General features: G+C 35.6%; 1 protein-coding gene across 1 annotated transcript; it reads right to left on the bottom strand.

Annotated features, from left to right (window-relative positions):
* Positions 1-4,001: 4,001 nt before the first annotated feature.
* On the bottom strand, positions 4,002-21,267 carry LOC124634448. Its single transcript, XM_047170029.1, has 5 exons — positions 20,792-21,267; positions 7,287-7,548; positions 6,702-6,875; positions 6,103-6,279; positions 4,002-5,555 (listed from the first exon to the last, which is right to left on the bottom strand). Exons 1-5 carry the CDS (start codon positions 20,946-20,948, stop codon positions 5,453-5,455), a joined length of 873 nt encoding a protein of 290 aa, XP_047025985.1. The 5' UTR covers positions 20,949-21,267; the 3' UTR covers positions 4,002-5,452.
* Positions 21,268-22,496: the final 1,229 nt, after the last annotated feature.

The following is a 22,496-nucleotide window of genomic DNA, read 5'->3' as shown; positions in this document are numbered from 1 at the left end:
ACAAATACTTAAGTCTAGAGAGATGAAAACATGTGCGTTGTGTAAAGAAGTTAAACTTTATGACTATTTCACACAGTACCTAGTATTATGCCCGTACTTATGCCCACGTACACCGACACTCATATGTACACTAAAAGTTGTCAAATATAAAATAGTAATTTTGTAATAAGTATCTATTGAACTCTCCAACTTGATTGAAGCATTTATTAACTAAAATGTGTTTAGTAATCTGTGTCTATGCTGTAGGGTCCATATTGCTCCTAGATTATAAATCCTCTTGATCTCTCTCCGGTCGTGTCGGATTGCCGTCTCATCGGGCTACGAGAGTGAAGGAATAGAGAGTGCACCTTTGTCTGTGCATAACATCCTGCGCAGCTGGCTGATTTCCCTGTATCTATGAGAACAGCCGTCGTGTCCGATAATCGACTAGAACGCCATTATTATTATTTTAGTGAAAAAAAAAAACAAATACAAATAAAAACCTTTTATATCTACAGTAAACTTATCCGTAAAAATAATAAGGGTAGTAATAGTAGGCGGGGTAGTAGTAATACGGGTAATACACGATAGGCCAATACACTACACATGGGGAACCAGAACCCTGTTTGTCCTTGTCAGAGTCATTGGAACTACTTCTTCTCCCAGGAGGCCCGTTCTTACATTTTGAATCCGCAGTAACAAAGCTGTTTATTAATATAGCCGCGACAAATAATAGCGCTATTGCTTGTAGATATGACTGTATCTGAAATTAATTTAAATATTACTTAGTAGTTATTGTAACAGCGAAATTATTTTCGAAGGTCCGAAGAAGAAGAAGGACTGTAACCGTTATCCAAACTTAATATTATAAATGCGAAAGTAACTCTGTCTGTCTGTCTGTCTTTCTGTCTGTCTGTCTGTCTTTTCTTCACGCCTAAACTACTGAACCGATTTGTGTGAAATTTGGTACAGACATAGTTTGAAACTTGAGAAAGGACATAGGATAGTTTTTATTACAAAAAAAATAAAAATAAAATTATTCCGGACATATAGCGCCATCTATTGGTCAAATCAAAAATCTGCTGGTAGTCACTATTCCACGCGAACGAAGTTGCGGGCAAAAGCTGGTAACTACATATAATAAACTACGTATTTTCTTGCAGCGGTTTCACTCGTGTGAAGAGGGTACTACTAACTTTCCCGCGGTTCCACTCGCGTCCCAAGCGAACTATACTTCCCGTATACGTCCAAAAAGCAGCTTTTGTCCTTTCTGAATTTTAGCTCTACACATACTCATCATCCTCCGGGCCTTTTTCCCAACTATGTTGGGATCGGCTTCCAGTCTAACCGTATGTAGCTGGGTATCAGTGCTTTCCAGGAGCGACTGCCCTATCTGACCCCCTCAATCCAGTTACCCGGACAACCCCTTGGTTAGACTGGTGTCAGACTTATTTGGCATCTGACTACTCGTAACGACTGCCAAGGATGTTCTATGACAGTCGGGACCTACAGTTTAACGTGCCATCCGAAACAGTCATTGGTGTCTAAGATATGCTTAGAAAGTACACACAAACTTAGAAAAGTTGCATTGGTACTTGCCTGACCTGGAATCGAACTCACGCCCTCATACTCGAGAGGTTGGTTCTTTGCCCACTAGGCCACCACGACTTTCCCACTATCTCTCACAGATTTAGCTCTGCACATACTATTGAACCGATATATCTGACAATTTCGTGTACAGGTAGTCTAGTCTTGATCCTGGGAAAGGACATAGCCTCCACCCAGATTCGGGAATTAGTTCCTTCTGGATGCGGGTGAATGTACAGAATAGCTTGTAATGTAAACCTAAGCTGAAATGACGCGCTCCACTACCGCATTTATATAGGATATGATACTGGACGACTTTTCAGCTAACACGAGCTCTACGTCTATAACTAGATAGTCATATATTATACTCACTTTTAAATCTATCATAGTTTTCCACTAATCAAAATGCAAGTGTAACTCAAGGGAGATATAACGGTTGTGCCATCACGTGGGCTCAGAACACATAATCAATTCAGGGGACATAAGCCGCTAATTGACTATTGATCCGCCGTGACTTCTCAGGTAATGAGTTGGTTGTCTCACTACTCACTACTGATTCTATGGTGGGTAGGTAATGTGCTTCCAGTGTTGCGGGGAATATGTTAATATATGTATATCTAATTGTTTAATTGCTTTTGTAAGTTGTAAGTGAATTCGGGGAAATATTGTAATGCGGAAGGTGATTTTTAATTTTAATGTTAAATTAATAAAGTTGTATTCAATTAATATTTTTAGTCAGTTATGTTACAGTACTTATGGCCCAGCAATTAATTATTTTCAAATATTAATTAAAAACAATATGGGTACCTATACGGAATCTTTCTTGGATGCGATAATACTTGTAGGATTAAATGATGTCGGAAGAAGATAGGTTTTCGTGGAGATAATAGTTTATTAAATTAAAAGAACTTAGAAATGTCTTTGCGAAACATCTATGACCCCTTTCAATTGCACACGGTATTCCCATAGACGGGTTAACTTAACATGTCATGGGATGCGGCAGTCGCACTAAGATAATTATATAAAGAATGCTTGTTGATAATTCTTTTTCTCTCAGACAAATGACATATATATGAGAAAACATAGCTAGGATTTCCAGACCGCGTCACATTATGTTTCCTAGCTTTAAGAAGACACGAAATTATTAAGCAAATATTAGGTAATTCTGAAGGTAGCCATATAAGTTACTAGCTACTGTCTGCAGTTTCACCCACATCCCGTGGGAACTTCTGCATAAACGCGGATAATAAGAAGCTTAAAACCTTTCTCGATAAGTCGGCTATCTAACACCAAAATATTTTTTTCAAATCTAACTAGTAGTTCCTGAGATTAGCAAAGCTTTCAAGCAAGCAAACAAACAAACAAACTCCTCAGCTTAATATGAGTAGATTTTATTCGTGACTTTGAATATGCGTGCCCTTGTGTAATGAAAGGCTCTTTCTTAACCGATCATCCATGAGAGGTAGGGTTTTGTATAAAACGTTCTATAAATATGTGATATATAGGTCAGAATGTTAATCAGTCCTATTTCAGTATGTTCTTTTGTGATGGGTGCATTGATACGCAATACATAACGCCTCCACGTAAGAAAGTACGAGTGAGTAAGATATTTCTTATCAGTATTCCACTTATTTTATGGAGATAAGCGTAAAAATGAATAGTTTAAGTACATTTTCAATTATTTCATTAGCTGTAGAAATATATTACAAATAAATGAGCATTTATTTTAGAACAATAGGTGTGACCAAAATTATGTATATTCAAACGTAGTGGACAAATGGAAATAAATGTGAACATTTCAGAACAAATTCAAAACTCATCTGTTATAACATTTATTAATGAAAAATATTCGACATATGATTACTTGAACAGCCACAACTGAACATTATAAAGCATGGCGTTCCCACGGAGTTGAAAGAAGGCCTATTGTAGTACCATATAGTTCATTGTTTGTATATTTTCTTACTAGCTACTTTACTTACCATAGTAACTTAGTGGACGATTATTTTTTTAATGGTTTTTCTACAAAGCAAGTGGAGTATTCTTTGTGGGAGTCATTCTGTAGCCGGTACAATAGTTTAGTTGTAATTCGGCTAGATCGAGAGATAGGGCGCCACTCGTGCGCATATAATGTAAAAAAAAAACTATGCAATTTTTGGAAAGTATGACAATGATTTTAATCAAATTCTTTTGTATTTAAACCATTGTCTTTTACATAATTGCTCTATATTTATGTAGATACATGAGAGGTGTATTTGTGTAACAATTTGGTAGTTACGCCATATTGTTTTGGCGGGAAAGTTTTTACGCAAAATGAAACGGTTGCAGTAATATTTTGTGTTACTTATATGAAAGTTAACGATATTGATTACCGATAATACGAAACGTTACAAGGCATACTTCATTGACTATTGAATTTCAAAATAAAACAACAATAAGATTTCAATTTATTTATTTATTTACATATACTTTTGGATATTTAACTAAATATGAATATAATATGGTAACCATTCCACAGGAATGACTTGGTAACTATGTTTAAAGGATTTTCTATAGGTTTTATGTACAATATAATATTTACAAAAATGACCACCATGTTCCCATACCCGATTTTAATGTCCCTTCGAAAAAGTCATCATGTTAAAAAGTATCTATCATTACTTGTCATGGCAAAATATCTAATTGATGAGAAAAATTGAACTAAGTTTTAAAGATTATGTACAATACCAATCTTAGAAACGAGTTTAAAAGTTTACTAGCTTCCGCCAGCGTTTTTACCCCAGCTGCGCATGCCTTGTGAATGACTTCGAACACCCAGATGAAATATAGCCACACTGAAGTATTTTCACATTAAACACCTTGTAATATTGGGATAAGTAATATGTACGTCGATTCTATACAATTCGAACAAACAACTCGCATTTCACTTCGACATAGGGGAGGGATGGGCACTTTTTCACTATTTATTGCATAAAAAATCAGATTTTATAGATAATCAACTTTTATTGCCATTTCTTATGTTTGGCTAGATATAATCAAAGAGCTTTCCTAAAAATTACAATCAGTTTCAACATTACGAGATATTTTATAAACTAAGTCAAAAGTGTCCAATGCTCCCTATGGTAGGGAGGCTTGGACATACCATGTGGGAGGCTTGGGCATCTTTAAATCACTTTATATCCATAGGTAATTTGTAAATTGTTCTTCTTCGTCACTGAAAATTTGTGAGGTTATAAATCTGCGCGAAAAATCCTTTATAGAATCTTGTTTCAGGTACCGTTGCCAACTTGATCTAGGGACTCCATATTTATCAGCTGCTATTTTTATTTTTGAACCTTTTGATACCTCTTGTATTGCTCGTTATATTAAATATTTAGGAATTTCCCGTCGCAAACCATTCTTTTTGAATTTAACTGCATCTTTCTGTAATTGACAATAGTTAAAAATATTTATAACGATCCGAAACCGCAACAAAATATTTACTTTTACGAGTGTTTGTTCTTGATAACTCACAGAAATGACAGATAGTCTATGGATGAACACCGTTACCAGTAGGTAAAGTAGACTACCCAATAAAAAAAAAAACAAAACTATGATCAAATCAGAATAAAAGGGGGGTGCTCATGTCTCCCAACTGCCCATCTCTCCCCTACCTCCCCTATCTGTCAAAATCTCGAGTTTAATTTAGTTCAACTCGTCAACACGCTCGAAAGAGTAGCGCTAGTGTAGTTTGACAATTTCAATCACGAAACTTTAGAACGTTTTGAACCGAATGCGAAGTGAGAGTGATGTCGAAGTGAAATGTGAGAATTTTATAGAATCGACGTAATGATTGGTAACTATAATTAGCTGAGGTAATCATTATAACTATAGCTAGCTATATTCGTCATCGAAACATAAGCAAGTTTTGCAGCAGTCGTATAGGCGAGGAGCGACAGAGGGCGCGCTTTCTTGGACACCGGTATCTTCGCACACACATCGCGAATTGTCTGGAAATAAAAGAAAATTCCAGGTCAGGCAAGTACCAATGCTACTAAGTAACTTTTCTAAGTTTGTATGTACTTTCTAAGTATATCTTGGACACCAATGGCTGACAAAAAGGTGAAGGAAAACATCTTGAGGAAACCTGGACTATATAGTCTGAAATCACCAACCCGCATTGAGCAAGCGTGGTGATTAATGCTCAATCCTTCTCCGTGTGAGAGGAGGCCCAGCAGTGGGACGCTAAAAAGGCTGTAACAGTAAGTGAAAATGAATTAAAATGAGGGAATGGATACCTAAAAGCTTAAGTAAACGTTGTTTGGTAGATGCCAGTTTATAACGGACTCAATTAAAAGACACGAAAGAATTGGTACCAGTTGGTGCTCATTCAGTATTGATATTGTACCTTTAAATTAATATTGTGTCCATATAGAACGGACAGTAGATGTTCCCGTAGCGTTGGTACTTCCAGAAGTAAGGCTGGAGGTACACCGTGTAGAACGGACAATAGATGTTCTTGTAGCACAAACATAGATGTCATTTCCTCAAACTTACCTGTCACACTCGCAAAGCCTGCCGGCACAGCCGTTGACTACATCGTTCTGCGTGTCAAAGTTCTCGAGCGCGCACAACGGCTGTCCGTGGTAGCACTTCCAGAAGTAAGGCTGCAGGTACACCGTGTAGAATGGGCAGTAGATGTTCTCGTAGCACTCGTCGTGGAGTTTGCAACATCTGCGGAGAGGGAGAATTAATAAGAGAAGAAGGAGAAATTGTTTTGAAGAGGAGGAGAAACCACTGTTTCAAGATCTTTTAGTTTAAATTACAATATGTAAGTTTGGGATGCTAGGATGATACGGCACAATGATTAAATGGATCAACCAAGTTGATTAAATATTTAAAAATTGACTGGTAACGTTATGAAAAACTTGAAGAATAATTAAACAAAAGATACTTTGAATAGTGTTGAAGCTGTAAAGATACTGCACAACTATCGAGACTGCAATGTGACCTTGATTATAATCAGTGATGTTGATCATCTATGTTGATATATTGGTCCCAGTAGTTTTGGCATAGCATGTAAGCGCGACAGAAGGACAAACCTACTTTCACATTTTTAATATTAGTAAGGAGTAGTTAGTAAGGATCCTCCTCACCTATCAATACCGTCTGTAGGTCTCCCCGATCCCAGGAACCCGCAGTAACATCCATAGCCCTTATAAGACAAAGGGTCGCATCCAGTTGCACAGTACAACATGTTGTACAGATGGAAGACGCCACGCTTGCCGCGGTTTTCTGACTTATTCATGTAGACTTGAGGATCTATGTTCCTGAAACAAAGGATTTTTGTGAACTGAAATATGTTTTTGGAGTTTCAAAGCCTTTAATACCTACATATAGTGATTTGGCGAAGGATTATTACTGGATGAATGTTTATCTGATAGCGTAAAGTGCAGAGGGTTGGTTCAAGAATGAGGAGTTCAGATAATTTGGAAGCCTCTCTTTTAAAATTAATAAAAGTACTAAATAGCCGTAGGTAGGGAACCAACGTTTACCTACCCTGAGGCCCAGTTTCAACGACAGAATAAACGTCCGATTTTCTTAAAAGAATGGTTTACTTTAAAAATTGAACGTGAAAATTCATAAGATACAGTTTTTTTTTAATATAACTGACGTTTATGTTGTCAGTGAAATTGGACCTTAGAACGTAGGTAGATACGAAAGAAAGTTGAATCACCAACCTGACTCCTTTCATATAATCATCCTCCGGCACCGAATACCTGAAGGGGTCTCTTGCAAACCCAACCAGTATAGGTCCACTGGCATCTTTAAACCGGTGTGAACTCTCAACTTCGTTTTCCGTGTCATTGTAAGTAAACCTAGGGTTATTTCGGTGGTGGTTTAATAAGCTACTGACTGAGGTATATGGCCTGGAAACGGTGGGTATTTGGGCGTACTTGGTACCGTTGTATATTTGGTCGTAAGTCAGCTGGCTTGACCAATCTGGAACAAGGGAAACGTGTTTTTAAGTCATTTACGGATTCATGAAGTGACGTGATGTCCTCCTAGCCGATTATCGGCTACGGCGGCTGTTCTCATGTAAGGAGATTAGCCAACTGCGCAGGACATATTATAGTGCACGAGCATTTGCGCAGACACAGGTGCACTCCCTATTCCTTCACTCTCATAGCCCGATGGGACGGGAATCCGACACGACCGGAAAGAGATCAGGCGCAGGACCGACATTTACGTGCTCTCCGATGCACGGGTGAATCAATCACCAACTTCCAGGCTTCGGGCTGCTTTTGTGAAAGTCTTCTAAAACCCACAAAGCGATTTCGGCCCGACTCGGGAATCGAACCCGAGACCTCGTGCTCAGCAGCCACACTTGCGACAACTAGACCAACGAGGCAGTTTGAAGACGTAGTGGCTTGGTGGTTTTACAGCATCAGCGTCTTCGTAATTGTGAGGTGTCGATTTCAGGACAAGCAAGTACGAATGTAACTTTTGTAAGTCAATGTATTTTCTAAGTATCTTGGGCACCAATGACTGAGATGAAGGAATAGGTCTTGAGGAAACTTGGGTTTTAAAGTCTGAAATCGCTAATGCCCTTTGGGCAAGGATTGTGATTAACGTTCATTCATTCTCTATGTGACGAGAGGCCTGTGCCCTGCAGAGGGTCAATAAAAGGTTATAGAGAGTCTCCGTAGAAATGATAAATTCAACAAAAAACAGCGCATGAGGTTACAAAAAATTACTACACCAGACAATGTTCATTCACGGAGCCTATTTGCATCTGTGTCATATGCATATCCAATGCTTTAGTTAAACAATCAATAGAGATGATTATCCACAATTTTGTGTCAAAAATACTGTGTCAGTTCACGGCCTGATAGTTGCCAGACAATGTGTTTTAATTGAATACACTTGTATACAAAAGAAGATATGGGATATGGACACAATGGACCATAGGAGTATATGTAACGAAACGAACTATGAAAATGAATACTCGAAATCATTTTGGGATAGGTATGTGGTATATGGTGTCATATAAGCGTGGTGTGGTTATGGGGTGATAGGTATGAGGTATCATTTTGGTGATGACAGTTTTACTACTTCTAAAAGGGTCTTAAATTTTAGAAGAACAATAAAGTGATAGTGGTGACTAGTGGTGAGTGAAGTGTAAGTCCTTTTATAATTACTAAGGTTTTGTTGGTATGACAAAAAGATCCCGACGAATTGAGAACCTCCTCCTTTTTGGGAAGCCGGTTAATGATTAGGTATTGTCGGAATTCAGTTGCAAAGTCATACGAAAGCTTCTATGACCTCCCACGTATTCAATCTGACATTTGGACGTCAAAAGATCATTGCACTTCCACCTTTGCCAAATCACAGCAAATTGAAGACAAAGTCCATCAAATTAGTATTTATCAATATTGTACCTAATAAACAAGAAAATAGAGTTGATTGTATAAAAGTTGTGATTGAATACGCCAATGATAGGGCTCTCAATGGTGAAATTTTACGCGTCATGGCGATTTACAAAAGCAAGTTGATTTAAACCCGACACTCATTTAGAATTGCTTGTTTCGATACTAGAACCGTTTTAGAGCTCGGGCTGAATGTAGAGAATTGAATACCTTATGATTGGATCGAAGGGGTTGTTAATCAAATAAATACTTTTAATTAGAGCTCAGTTTTGGTGGAGCTGTTAATTTTTTTTTGGAATTTATTAGGAATGTTTCGAGATCGTAGATGTCGTCGTCGAGACGTATTTTGCAAATAAGTAGGTATTCAAGTTAGAACACTCTATTTGGCAGACTCTTGTTTAAATGAAAATTAGGTAAATAATAATTACCATCTCATACAGATAACAAGACCCTTAATAAAAGAGACCAATTTATATAAAAAATATGGTAATAAGTCTTGAGATTCATAATTAGCTACAATTTTATATAGTTGGTATAAAAGTGTAAAAAATATAAAAAAGAATATACCTAAGTGGTTCAGTTTTTATAGTATTTAATGTCAATGTAATGTCTCTGTTATCACAAGGAATTGGGGAAAATTATTATTTTGTAGCATCTTATACAGAATTGCGGTTGACGCCAATTTACGATTCAATAAAACAATGAAGCATTTAATTACCTGATTATTTAATCGTTAATTACGGCATGCAGTTGTTTATCCAGTAATGATGTTGACTTAGCGATGTCGAATATCATTGTGCTTATTTAAGATTATTTTATTCGACCCGACCTTGTCCCGAGCGAGCGTTATGTTAATCTTACTCATTTAATATAGCCTTTGTTCGTTTATAATGATAGCGATTATATTACGAACAATATATAAACGTGTTAAGTATATTTAAGTAGTATTATTTGATATAAATATCGTGGAATACTCAATTATGTATAATATATAAATAAATTACAAAAACATGTAGTCATAAATATATAAGGTGCTTTAATATTACCTGCCAGGACTTGAATGGGGGGTAGTATTGCGTTTATAGATTACAATAGTGAAGAAATTTCGTTCCCCGGAACAGTCAATTCAATTTGAGACATTAAACAAGTTAAATTAACATTGGCTCTACTCTGCATAACGTGGTTCGCAAATTACGCGCGTAGTGTCGCTTCGTCAATGAAAACAACTGCTATCTCTTTCTATCTGTTCTGCAAGAGTGGCAACGCGCAACTCTACTGGATGGTTTTAAACTAATAAATTAGGTCAAATTTATACGTATTTTTTTGTATGAAAAAAATATGACAAATAATCAATTATTTATCTTTACTATTGTAATCTATAAACGCAATTCTACCCCCCATTCAAGTCCTGGCAGATAATATTAAAGCACCTTATATAGGTAGGTAATAGTCTTGGTGGCCCAGTGGGTTAAGAACCAACCTCTCAAGTAAGTGTTTGGATTCGATTCGAAGTTTATGATGATGATGATGATGTCCTCCTAGCCGATCGGCTACGGCGGCTGTTCTCATGTAAGGAGATTAGCCAACTACGCAGGACATATTATAGTGCACAAGCATTTACGCAGACACAGGTGCACTCCCTATTCCTTCACTCTCATAGCCCGATGGGACGGCAATCCGACACGACCGGAAAGAGATCAGGCGCAGGACCGACATTTACGTGCTCTCCGATGCACGGGTGTATCAATCACCACCTTCCAGGCTCCGGGCTGCTATGTGAAAGTCTTCTAAAACCCACAAAGCGATTTCGGCCCGACTCGGGAATCGAACCCGAGACCTCGCGCTCAGCAGCCGCACTTGCGACAGCTAGACCAACGAGGCAGTTAAGGAAGTTTATACGAAGTTTATACACATGTAGGTAAGTATATCATGGACACCAATGACTAATTAAAGGTGAATATAAACATCTCGAGGAAACCTGGACTATAAAGTCTGAAATCACCAACCTGAATTCAACTGAATTGAGCAACCGTGGTGATTAACGCTCAATACTTTTCTGTGTGAGAGGAGGCCTAGTTAGATAAAAAGGTCGAAGAAGAAAATTATGATTTACATCAGACAATATCTAATTAACATACAAATGCCTCAGATTTTGCTGATATGTACCTACTTATTTCAAAATCTGTAATCTTACCCACTGAAAGTATTACAACTACCTAACTTATCTTGACGTTGTACAATTATTTAAACAATCATTCTTATGTAATGTATTGTTGACCAATATTAACTCATTTATATGTCAAGGTAATGTGTTAAATTATGTAGATTAAAATGATTTAAAATTGAGCAAATATGGTGTGAAACAAATTAGCTTTAAGTTTCGCACGGTTTGTAAACGTTGGAATGATAAACCTAGATATGTACCTATACATATTTTTTAAACCCCATTAAAATCTGTTTAGTAGGTACTTTCGAGTTGAGTTTTAACACACGCAGAGAGGATCCAGATTACGTTATTTACTACTAGCTTTTGCCGAGTTTTGCCCGCGACTTCGTTCGCTTGGAATAGTGACTTCCGGCAGATTTGTGTGTAATGACACCATTGCGCGATTAACGCCATCTATCTACGGAGAATAGGAACAGCTCGACATTTGACCAATAGATGGCACTGTATGTCCGTAATAAATTTTATTTTTTTTAATAAAAACTATCCTATGTCCTTTCTCAAGTTTCAAACTATGTCTATACCAAATTTCACACAAATCGCTTCAGTAGTTTAGGCATGAAGAAAAGACAGACAGACAGACAGAAAGACAGACAGACAGACAGACAGAGTTACTTTCGCATTTATAATATTAGTTTGGATGTACCTAGGTAGAGCTAGTGATGTTTGCCTGACTTTGGTATTGATCTATCTGTAATCCAGATAATTTAGACCCTGAGAAACAATGCAACTGTTAAGTACCTATATGTACATGGTCATAGACACTGATTTGTATGCACGTGGTACAAAGTGTATTTTCGGGAAGTGTCAACTACATAATTATCTCAAGCTTTCGTGAAAGTGGGTTGAAACCGGAGACAAAACTGGTTCAGAAATATCTTCATTTAAGAGCAAGTAATAATTGTTGCTTTGTTATGCAATTACCGGTTTTTTGAGGAAGTTCTCGATATCAATTCCATCGACAAGAATCAAAAGCTGCAATTGAATAAACACTCGTTTTAGTTTGAATAGAGAACTATTCAAAATAAAATGCTGCATTATTTTTTTAGGCAGGTCATTTCCAAACCAAGAAAGAAAAGTTTAAGAAAACGTGAACGTACAGCTAGTAGCTAGCTAGTAGCTAGTATTCTTTTGATAATAGTAAAAATTGATTATAACCGAGTATAAATTATCACAGTTAAATAAAATTATGAGTAGGTGGGACCTACTCATCTTTACAATCGAAATATTCTCACGTTCTCAACCTCATTTTAAACTTAACCCTGTAGATGGAATCTTTGGAAACTAGTACCACAAGCTTATTGCCTATATAATAATTGTTGCACAGTGTTGTATCGGCCCAAATCTGTATCATATTCTTGGAGCATTGAACCAACTGGAGTCACCACAACCAAAAATCTCTATAAGAAAAGTTTTGCCAATTTATGATGGGCGCGGAAACACGGCTCTTAGAATTTCTATCACATCCTTTTTAGCATGCAAACGACAATAAAACACAACTTTAAGGTAGATGCACAAAATGTGACCCATGAACCCCTTTATCTAAAAGTTATTTGAAACTGCTAAAACAACGAAGACTGCCTATCTCTTTCACAGTGCAAGCAGAATTTCGACGTTACTGTTATAGACAATCCACTACGAAAACTTGAAGAAGAGTCCTGCATGTCATTAGTTGATAGTACATACGACTATGAACAGCAGTCTCAAAGCTTTAACAGAGAGGAAGGTACAGCAATTCCGTTTCCAGTTGTTAAACCGCTCTAAATTCATCTCCCATTGTAATGTGCGTACCGGTTTGTGTTCGGGTCACGTGTTACGTAATGAAAGAGTTTTGGCCGGTAGGCTGTTCCATCTTGATTGAATGGAATTGCAATGTACGTCGAGATATGGTGCGTGGAATAATGGGACCTGTTGCTTTGTTTATGTTTGAAATTACTATTTGTGACCTACAAATTCCCTTTTAGGATTATTTTTTTATGCCTGGGTAACCTATATTTTTTCTGCGGCACCTTCTAGAGGTTTATCAGCGGTTTTTCAATCGGTCTCAAAAAATCGATATGGGTCATCGATAGGCTTTTCAAGTTAACGCTTAAAATTAATACCGAACTTTAGAGCCGATTTGACGATAGTTTATTTGCATCGTCAAACGGTGAGCCATCTTTAAGTTAACGTGCTTCTGTTTGAAGCAATCTAATGACCTTATTAAGTTTGCACATGACACAATATTGACCGTACTTTAAACTCTTGACCCAAATGTTTGGATTTCAATAAATATTTGGTCAGTTACCGACAATCGTGGGTGTGACGTCTTAAAGACGTTCCAAGGTTTATTTGTCTATTGCAATTTATAGAGATTGCAAGATGTATTATAAATCAGACTTGTGAAGGTAGAGTTTTGTGTCTTCTCCTTTTACCTTATTAAAACGGTTAATGTCAAGGACTAACTTAAGAGGTATTTTTCCTGGGACCTTCTTTGGCGAACTTGTTAAGTAGTTAACTATTTATAAGTTTATAACCAATTCCTTTATTGAGTGCAATTTATATTTTATACTACCAAACGGCACGTGAGAATTACTGCCCGTATCGGAAAAAAAATAGACTATGTTTCTCACGAAGAGTGTAGGTTACCAACAGGGACAGAATTTTTTGAAATCGGTTGAGTAGTTTCGGAGCCTCTCAGGTGCAAATAAACAAACAAAGCTGTTCCCTCATTATTATATTGGTATAGATTGGCAGAGGGGCAAAGTTCGATTGAAATTCTGCTTTGTCATCGAAACATTTCGTGCCTCACTCTCGCGCAGTGTTTTGTTTCTACATTTTAACTTGTCTGACGCAGTTATAGTTCGGCCATTCAGAGAATGCGTTCCTGACACGTCGCGATTGAACTGACGACGTAACTACATTCATTGATTATTGATATAATAATGTTGTTTTAATGCTCCTCAATTGTTAAAACGGTAAACAACCAGCAAAAATATTTTTATCGTAACTGCAACGCCATTGCAAAGTTACGTCGTCAGTTCAATCGCGACGTGTCAGGAACGCATTCTCTGAATGGCCGAACTATAGTAGCCAACTTTGGAGCTCTAATTGACGAGAACAGTGATTTATAACTTAAATTATTTAACTATCCTACACTCTAATCTGTATTATGAAATCCATATGTGGTATTTTTAACGCAGCATTCTCAAAATGACTCGCACTTTTTACTCACACATATTAACATAACATTCATGCATTTAGATCTAATTAATACAGTTAAATAAGTGAAAGTGAGATTATGTCAGTTGAGACGTAATTCCTCATATTTTGGCGGTTGGCTACTGGTTGACCGCTAACGAAAGTGGTCCGGCGCGTTTTCATTTGACCGCGGTAATTTTGTACGGTAATTACTTTCTTGTTTTTTTTTTCTTATATCTGGTATTTTATTGGGTAACTGAAGTTTTAAGTGTTTTCTCCAATTGAATATTTTTTTCATTGTTTAAAGGTAACAGAAATAACAAGTGGTCCCCTATGAATATGATCCCCTTTATATACTAGAGGTCGATAAATTTCTAGCAAGTAGGTAACTTTTAACTCTTTGGAAATCAGTTTTACTGTTTGTTAAAAAATATGAATAATAAATATCTTTGTTTCGCAAATCTGATTTAGATTAGTGTCCAGTTTATGGGTTCGGCATCGTAAAATCGTATTTTTGATTTTTTTGCAATACTAATTTCAAGGTTTGTTTTGAAATGTTTGAGGATGGCATCCCTAGATTTCGATAATCGAAATTGTTATTATTTCGTCATTTATACTGCTCTTTTGCAAAACCAAAGGTTAAATGTAGCAAAAATATTTGGTTACACATTGATATTGACACAATAACAAGACATCTTTAGAAGTTGCGACAAAGTGTGACTTTTTAAACGAATGTTTGCTATTGGCTATATACCTAAGTATGTAGGTACCTACGTAATTACGTGTGTATATGTATAGTGAACGATCAATTGCTATGCCGATAGAAAGTAAAGATGTCCGACAATGCACCATGATTTTGCGTTTTTCAGTGAAATCATGAGTAACGCTGACATTAAGAGCTTATAAATAAATTATATTCACATTTACTACGTGTACCTTTGAACACAAAAGTACCTATGTTTCGTCATAATAATCAGAATTAAGTTATCTATGTATCTCTACTAATATAATAGAAAGGAAACAGTTTTTTGTTTGTAAGTTTGTTTGTACCCTAAAGACTCTGAAACTACTGAATTGATTTGAAAATTCTTTCACTGCTGGAAACTGGAAGGTATTCCTTCCTATTCCTGAGTAAAATAGGCTTTGTATCAGCAAAGCTAAAAGCATACTTGACTGGAAAGGATCAAAAATCTCAAATAAATAACCTGTAGTGTAATACTTAATAGGCATCGTTTTAAGCCTACTATACTAATATTATAAAGCTGAAGAGTTTGTTTCTATGTTTGTTTTTTTGCTTGAACGCGCTAATCTCAGGAACTACTAGTCCGATTTGAAAAATTATTTCAGTGTTAGATAGCCCATTTATCGAGAAAGGCTATAGGCTTTTATCCGGGTTCGTGCAGAGGTTTTTCATACCTGCATTATTTATTTATTAATCTGTAGGGCATAAATGTGCGGAAGTAATTACACTCAGGAATAAAATAGTGTTATTGTTTGAATTAAGAGGTAGGTATTTGTTTAACTTATCCTATGACTAAGTAACCTACAAATAAGTAAAGGTAAATTTTACTATTAAAATAATAATGATAACCAAATCATAACCAGCAATATACTTGCCGCTTATTGGTCTAATTGGTAATTTGACAGCTGAAGATGGTTCGGTTATCGTTATAGTTAAATGGTGCAACTCAGTGTAAGAATACGACACGAATCGTATTCAAAAATATCTCTAAACAAACACTTGTTTAAAATAAAAGAATGGTCAGTCCATAAAATTATGTAAATTATGACTGTATGCCGCTTAAAGTCAGTAAGCTCATTGTTAGCAAAAATTGACGTTTTGAAAGCTTCGCAGTGCAAGAAAATATTAATTAATATTCCTCAAAATATTTAAAGGTACGACTGTACGAAACAAGGGTTAAAAAAAATGTTTAGGGTTATCATTATATGTGCTTATAAATAAATCATTGTAAGTAAAAAAGTAAGGTCGAAAATAATGGCTAAGTTTCCATTACACTGTTTCTCTGTTGCTTATTTTCAGCAGCTAACAATAAGCGAACCTTTGGCCTGAACTTGACTTTTCCTTAACTGTCAGGAAGTCGAGATTGTAATTTAACCAGCAAACATTTGACTTGCAATAAGTCTAGAATAAATAATTGCATACAACCTTCGTACATAAGTAACAGATGCAATTCTAGCTAAATATACAAACATTAGTAAACCATATTGCAAAATGTACATGTGTATATTATAAAAACTAATGAATATGGGAATATTACTAGATATTTGAAAGCATCAAGAGCCTCCAGCTAAATATCTAAGGCATTAACGAACATGCATGACTTTTAGGGTTCCGTACCCAAATGGTAAAACGGGACCCTATTATTAAGACTATGGCTCTGTCCATCTGTCACCATGGGACCAGGAACCATGATAACTTGACAGCTGAAAATGTCATAGTTTTGATGTATTTCTAGTGGCGTATTATCAACAAGTACTAAAAACAATAATGAAATAAGTATTTTAACGTAAGTGACTTTGTATGGAACCTTTCGTGCGCGAGTCCGACTCGCATTTGGCCGGTTTTTTGTGCTTGCAAATAATTGTATAGTTTACAAAACTGTAGATTCAAATGTGAGAACAGTTTTATAATTCTATCTAAATAACGATTAAATAACATTTGGATTATGGGTCATTGTCGCATATAATAGACGCTTAAGGCTACATATTATGTAGGTACCTGAGCTATTAATAATTTAACCTTGCAATAGTGCATTTTTGCTAGTGCTTTTAAATTGAATGTTTATTTTTAGATTGATAACTTGTTAGGTATTTTTAATATACTTGTCTTCCCAGTTTTTTTATTTATATTTTACTTATATCTTTTACATACGATAAGCTATGGAAAAAAAATTACTGTATTGATTTTAAGTTTCTCTATCATATATTTTGCCCATTTTTAAAATGAAGAGACACGTAAGAACTCCTTACTTTAATGCAAGAAATATTAACTAACCTGTTTACATATGCAGATAATAAAATTACAATTCGTTGAAAAGACGATTTGTATAATACTATTAAAATCGAAGAGCTTTAAGTTTTGAAGAGGTGCATATACTTAGCAAAACTTTTAAGGATTTGTTTTGCATAAGTAATGTTTATTTCAACACATGGTTATTATTTTAATATGAAGTTTCCAAACAGTTTGTTCACCTCAACAAAAGGACATCTCGATTAAATAAACATAAGAAACATATCTTATTTACTTTATATATTATTAATCTAACTTAAGCTAATGGATTTCTAAAAATGTTCGTGAGTATAATTTATTTTTAACCCACTTATATTGGTCAATCTATATATGTAAGTACGTCATGAAAATTGTCAGCTGTAGGTATGTAGCTCTGATGACAAAACAATAAGATGGTACTGTCGAACTGATTTAATAATGGAGCCGGAAAATATGAACTGGAACTTCATAAATGTACATCGTAGCGTAACAGCTTTTGGACTTTTTAGATAAGTCTAGTAATTATTTTGACGTGTGAAGGCCAGGTTTTCTAGTGTTTTTAATTGATTAAATATATCATTTGTTTACAGCCAGTATGAGAAATTAGCATGTTTATGTTTACGATCAACATGATTAAGTTGCTCATGTTATTTTTAATACGATTGAATACTCTTTGTGTTAACAACCTTATATGGTTTTATGGAATATTTCCTGCTTTGTACCAAGGAGGAAGTGCAGCGAATGCCGTGTTACTTGTCAGACGGTAATTTTACTGTCTCGCATGGGAATTGTCTAATTTATTATTATTGTAAAGGCATACTGCCTTGAGGATAACAAAAGAGATTACGATGTAATGATCATAGACAATTGTAATTTTTGCAGTGAGATAAACAATAAAGATCATTAATTTAGCCAAATTACAGATATTTATAAAAGTGAATTTTAAATGGGTGCTTTTTCGCTATAAAATACTTATCAGGTTTTACAATGTCAAAACAAAATCTACGTTCCATGACCCCTTACAATATATTTAGTAAGTAAATCAATCGGTAAGTAGTATGAACAATTGCATCGGAAATGTATTGTGTAATCGAGTTAATGGTGGAATCGATTATCGGAATCGTCGTTCCATTGCGTTCTCGCGACACTGCTTACGGAAAAGTTCACCTCACTACTCAACATAATTTTTATGTAATCGCGTAGTACTGGGATTTTCACGGTTACTGCTTGCAATTTTGTTTATACGCACCGTTGTTTTTAAATTGTTTTGTTCTCACATTTTGACAGTTAGTCCCTAACCACACTTTTATAGCCAGTTATTTTATTTCCTTGATTAAATAAATAGGTACTTATGATAGTCCTTTTCGTAAGAAGTATACGTAAGTAAGACTTCCCTAATTGACTCGCCATCACTTCGGGATTGTTCGAAAGAGTTACCGCGTCCCTGGTACATAAAGAAGGCTTAAGAAGGAACATGATGGGTTTAAGTCAGTAAGAGTCTGACACTCCCTCACGCTGCATCCATAGCATGAGAGGGTCAATTGATGATTTCCCACCAAAAAAGTCATCTCTATTTCTCGTTTAATGAATGTATTGGAAAATCCACATGACATTTTAAGAAAGTCCTTCGTAACTAAGGGATTATTTCGATTGGTAGGCGGACTTTGTCCATGTAAAAGCTTAATAGATTCCCCCATACTTAATTAAGAATTCTGAAAGGAATGTGTTGGATTAATTGGATTTGACATTTAAAGGTTTTTTGGTGGTCAATGGTTTTATCGATAGAATGACCGTCAGTTTTGAAACTGAAATGATTAATATATTTTCAATTCAGCATTGAATAAACAATAGCGTGGTCATCAATGCACTCTAATGAAAAGGGGTATTCTTTAAAAGAAGCTCTTATAATATGACTACTTAGCTGTATTCTCGCGGTTTCACCCGCTTCCCGTGGAAACTACTTCTCCTACCGGGATAAGAAATAAGCCTATATCAAAGGGGCATAATTTTTCATATCAGTTTTGTAGTCCCGGAGACTTTAGGATACAAAGAAACCACAAGACACTGGCACAGCTAGCATGAATTGGAATTTTATGCATTCGAGTTACCTATAGGTTAATCTCAGTGCACTTAATGATTCATTGCATTGAGAAAGACAATCTACTCGTGTGTACTTCTTTATACATACCTATCACATATAGATAGGTACTACCTACATAGGTACTATACCCATGTATGTACTATAACATGTTATAGTTATATAGGTCCCATTGTCTAACACTCTTAAGGAAAGTGAATGCTGCATATTCTGCCCAAGATTAGAACAATGCAGTCTATTATTTGGAAATTACTATAGCCTTATAGATCTTGATGTCTTTATTAGATATTTTGTTAGCAAGGTGCAATCATTGTCTATAGATCATTGCTTCTTGCATGCGCAATGATTCTTTCATACTTTATAACTGCTGAACCGATTTTTATGTTTCGGAATCACCACTGGAAACCAGGTGTCAATAAAAAAATATTATTATGTTAAGCAAATATTTTTAAGCGCATCTTTTCTACATACACTTTCCTCCGTTCACTTAAAATAACTTATTATGAATGATAATAGGTATAGCATAAACTATACCATAGCTACATAAGTAATGCTATTTTATGCAATCATATCAAATTATCATAAATAAACAGTATAACTTCCTTTTAGAGTCGAAAATAAGTAGAAAGTTACAATTACTTCAACTAAAATGATTTATTTTAATCTAAACGTTTACATCCTGTATAAGCATTCGTGTTTGTTTGCGAGTTTCACGACAGCAAAAATTTTGATATTTTTGAACGAGGTTTAATTTATCTATACTATGCAATATAATCTACACTAATATATGTGATACTAGTAAGTGAAGATACATTTTGTTTGTTTAGGTATTTGTTTTTTGTACCGAAGCTACTAAACAGATTTGAAAAATTCTGTTTTACTGTTGGAAAACTACCTACACTCTTCCCGAGTAACATCCTACTAATATTATAAACGCGAAAGTTTGTATGTATGGATGTATGGATGTTTGTTACTCTTTCACGCAAAAACTACTGAATGGATTTTAATGAAACTTTACAATAATATAGCTTATACATCAGAATAACACATAGGCTACAATTTGTAAACATATTGTTCGAAATACTAAACCTGCGCAGACGAAGTCGCGGGCACCAGCTAGTAGGCTATATTTCATCCCAGTACGGGCAGCAGTTCCCTCGGGACTCGCGGTAGTTCCTACGGGACACAGGTGAAACCGCGGGAAAACGGCTAGTATCCTATGTGCTATCCTATCTTTGAAAAATAACTTCATCTTATCAAAGAGAAAGTACTGAAATAAAATGGGAGTAGTTTTCCCTCCTCACCTGTTTCACTGAATACTGATGGCACAAATAACACAAAAAGACCCGCATAAATGCTCTCAAAACGAGTTAATTTTCGACACGCACTGATAAAATATGTTACTACACTATTCACACTTTTGTTCTTATTATTTTTCATAGTTGAACTTGGTAACACCATTTTGGTTAACAGTTCTTGTTAAGTATCGCACTAGTTATAAAAAATAGATTGTCACATCACTTTTGAATAATTTTCTAATTATTCTAGGATTTTTTTTTTCTAAATGGCGTTCTATTTATCTATTAAAGCACGAAACATTTTAATATTTCAATAAAAAAATCGTTCACCAATTATAATAAATAAAAAAATCGATTCATAAATGTTCCGTTTTCAAATCTCGCGCTCAAAAAGCGCGGGAAGACGCGCGCGGAGCATGCGCGGCGTGCGTACAATGATCTGTCATTTTTTCCATCGGGCACAGACCTCCCGCTTACAGCCTTCTGATCTGAGCGATTTGTATTGCGATCGTGAGCAATTTTCTGGTCTGCATCCATACGCTAATTTTGCGGAAGTACAATGTCGTTTTTTTTTATTGGGAGATGATACTATAGAGGTTTTTTGAAAAGGCTTTCACTGACAAAAATGTAATTATAATTTAATGCGTTCCTGTGTAAGTCCAATTATTTTCCAAATATAAATATTCAAGTTTTATAACATACCTAAATGTTTAAATATCAATGTACCATACCATATATTATAACCATAAAACTAAGTTGCGAGTAGATGTCTCATGAAAATCTAGATGAGGTTCATTGTATTGTAGGCAGATAAGCAGTAGATACATAATATCATTACCGGCCTTTTCCAATGTGTCCTCGGCTGCAATGTAAAGCAATAATTTTCAAAATTGGCCTTAAAATATTCAAATATCTGCACACAGTATTCCTTCAATTGGATTGCTTATAACATTCCATACATTTACTGTTATCGATAAAATCGTACGTACTTTACAACATCCGAGAGCTGTTAAATATTTATGAGGCCCTTGGGTAAAGCAAGGACACCATTACATTATTGCCCTTCAAATAACCATAGATATTGAGATTTCTAAACAGACAAAAGAACTTGTATTCTAAATTCAAATTTGACAGCTCAGACAACGCAACGTAGTGAGAGTACGATAAAAAAGTATGAACAAAAAAGTATCGATAAATTACCGCTGAAAGCCATTATGCGGAATTAATTTATTAATTGCGGTTTAATGGAACGGCCGGTAATTCAATAATAATTACCAATTATTATTATTAGATTTGGGACACTTAAAAATTAAGGTTTATGCGCCTCTCGGTTCAGTGTTTGAGAACTTGTCTCCACACAAAGATGAGAAGAAGCTGAAACATAAATCAAAACTTAATTTTTCGGTAAGTTTGTAAATAGTTTTTCGAATTTTTGTGTAGTTTTGTTATCCCTTTACGAAATTGTTGATAAAATAATGTTGTACCTTATTAAACCAAGTAGCTGGGTTCATCCTCCGAGCCTTTTCCCAATCATGTTGGAGTCGGCTTCCAGTCTAACCGGATTCAGCTGAGTACCAGTGCTTTACAAGAAGCGACTGCCTATCTGACCTCCTCAACCCAGTTACCCGGGCAACCCGATACCCCTTGGTTAGACTGGTGTCAGACTTACTGGCTTCTGACTACCCGTAACGACTGCCAAGGATGTTCAATG

Source organism: Helicoverpa zea, chromosome 11 (genome assembly GCF_022581195.2).
Source record: "Helicoverpa zea isolate HzStark_Cry1AcR chromosome 11, ilHelZeax1.1, whole genome shotgun sequence".
Lineage (NCBI taxonomy): Eukaryota > Metazoa > Arthropoda > Insecta > Lepidoptera > Noctuidae > Helicoverpa > Helicoverpa zea.
The sequence above is the reverse complement of the archived record's forward strand: the minus strand, read 5'-3'. Positions and strand labels throughout refer to the sequence as shown.